Source organism: Dendrobium catenatum, unplaced genomic scaffold, assembly GCF_001605985.2.
Source record: "Dendrobium catenatum unplaced genomic scaffold, ASM160598v2 original_scaffold_124239, whole genome shotgun sequence".
Lineage (NCBI taxonomy): Eukaryota > Viridiplantae > Streptophyta > Magnoliopsida > Asparagales > Orchidaceae > Dendrobium > Dendrobium catenatum.
Genome location: NW_021442674.1, coordinates 1 through 2263, shown reverse-complemented (window position 1 = coordinate 2263; position 2263 = coordinate 1). Strand labels below are relative to the sequence as shown.

At 35.8% G+C, this 2263-nt stretch overlaps 1 protein-coding gene across 1 annotated transcript; it reads right to left on the bottom strand.

Annotated features, from left to right (window-relative positions):
- Window positions 1–1069: 1069 nt before the first annotated feature.
- Window positions 1070–2086, bottom strand: LOC110104512. Its single transcript, XM_020833659.1, has one exon. It carries the CDS (start codon window positions 2084–2086, stop codon window positions 1070–1072), a length of 1017 nt encoding a protein of 338 aa, XP_020689318.1.
- Window positions 2087–2263: the final 177 nt, after the last annotated feature.

Here is a 2263-nt window from a genome sequence, read left to right as displayed (position 1 = left end):
CTTTGACCAAGGGTTTGGGCAAAATCGAGGTCAACATCTGTATTTGAGTAGGATGTAATAAGCTTTAGTAAATTCAGATGGGATTTGGTTGCTCAGATCTTCTATCCAACCAAATTTTTTGATTGTTTGGTCGCAAAATGCTAGCTTTTGGATTAATTTTGGCTTTCTTTTATTCTTCTATCTGTGAACTAGCCATAATTTTAATCTCGTTACTTCGTTTAAATCTATATATGATTTTGATAAATAAATAGTTATGTCGTTCCTTTATATTTATGGCTTATTATTTAAACTTATTCTCTGAATTCAATTTGTTATAATCTGAATGGTCATTCCTGGCATTTCCTTTTTCCATGTATGGGCTTGCCATAGCCGGGTATTTACGAAATTATTTCCTGAAAATGTTACCAACGTACCACTTGCATGTTAATGAACTGCTACTATTTATAGAGTTGAGACATATGTGACTTTTTTTTTTTGGGAAATTTTGGGGCCATGGCCCAAATTTTTTATTGATGCATAAAAGATTACAAAAAACCAAGAGTTCTACAATACAACTACCATACATAAGCATACAACAAAACCTTATGTATGGTCAAATAAAACACCTCAGATATAAAATCCATCAAAGAGTAAAAGAAAAGCAATGCTGACAATAAAAAAGTAACACTTCTAGCCAAACACGGCCACAATCGAGAATTTGATTGAACCAGAATGATAATGCATCTTCAGCACGAGAAGCCAGAGCACCGATCCAGTCATAGAGCAGAAGAAGCCTTCCAGGTTTCACTGTAGTTTATTTTCCTGTTAAGACATAAAAAAAAGACAGGGAGAGCAAAACTGCAGCAGGTTGCAGTTACAATTGAATACCATAAATCACCAGTTAATATTAAACCAGCTCCAATATACTTTTAACCAGGACTCAGAGAAATAATAGAGGACCGAAGATGTTTCCCCTGGTTGCCCAAAGACCATCCGAGGGGAATTTTTATGTTTTAAAAGGAGCTTCATCATTGTCCTGGTTAAAGAACCAGCCCACCAGCAATCTTCAGCTAAAAAAGGGTCCTTGAGGTTAGAAGTTCTCCAACAGCTCATCAAAATTTCTCCATTTACAAGCTCTGCTAAAAACCACTTTTTTCACAAAATACTTAAGAGAAGAGGCACTTCGAACATCACTGCCAAATCTCCGATTATTCCTCTCCCTCCAGATATGATAGATTAAAGTGCAAACCGTCAATAAGTAGAAATTCAATGTGTTTCCAGAAAATTCAGTCTCCATCCAGTGGAATAATTGCAAAATAGTAGGCCGTAACAGAAAATTCATACTACCAGGTATGATAGAGCTGAGAATAGTAAAGGAGTAAGGGCAATCAAAGAAGATATGATTAATAGTTTCAGGAGCAGAGTAACACAAAGAGCAATTCACCGAAACATTTATGTTTCTCAACCTTAAGGCATCTTGAGTTTTCAAACCCCCAACCAAAGCAAGCCACACATAAACCGAATGCTTAATCATACCTTTTTTGTGCCAGACAAAATTGTGCCAATTATTATCAGGTAAATCAGAGTAAAAGTCCTTGATATAGTCTCTAAATTTAGGGTGAGCACAGTCCTTCCAAAGCAAACAAGAGCCCTCACTCTCCAGAATTTTAAAATTGCTAACAGCATTTTTCAAAATCTGAGGAATATTGATGTTAAAAACCCAGTTTTTATTGAATATGTAATTCTTCAGATAAGGAAAAATGAAACAATCCAGGGAAATACCACCCACATATTCCGTCAGGGTAATATTACAGCACCAGTGATCCCAACGCACAGAAATGCGTGCATTAGGAGTAATCACAAATTTGAATTTCCTCTTTATACTAGCAGCAGTTTTACAGACATTTATCCAGAATTTACTGTCTTTATGAGTAGTGGGTTTCCAAGGAGAGATGTATTGAGCAGATGACCAAGTGGATAGAGGCGAAGGACAATTATACATACGTTGGATAACAGAACAGTTAAAAGCATGTTGTATTGCAGCTATAGAAGGAATACCCAAACCTCCTTTCTGTTTAGGCAAACAAACATTGTCCCATGAAACCATGTGTAGCTTTTTTTGGCTGTTAATGTCTCCAAAAAACAAAAAACATGTACTGAGAGCTTTAATGCTGTTATTTGGAAGATTGATTTGAAATATTGACTGTTGTGATCCATAAATTCTAAGTCCTGAGAGCTTTAATGCATTTATTGCATCAGAAAGAGGAAAGTTATTATGCACGGA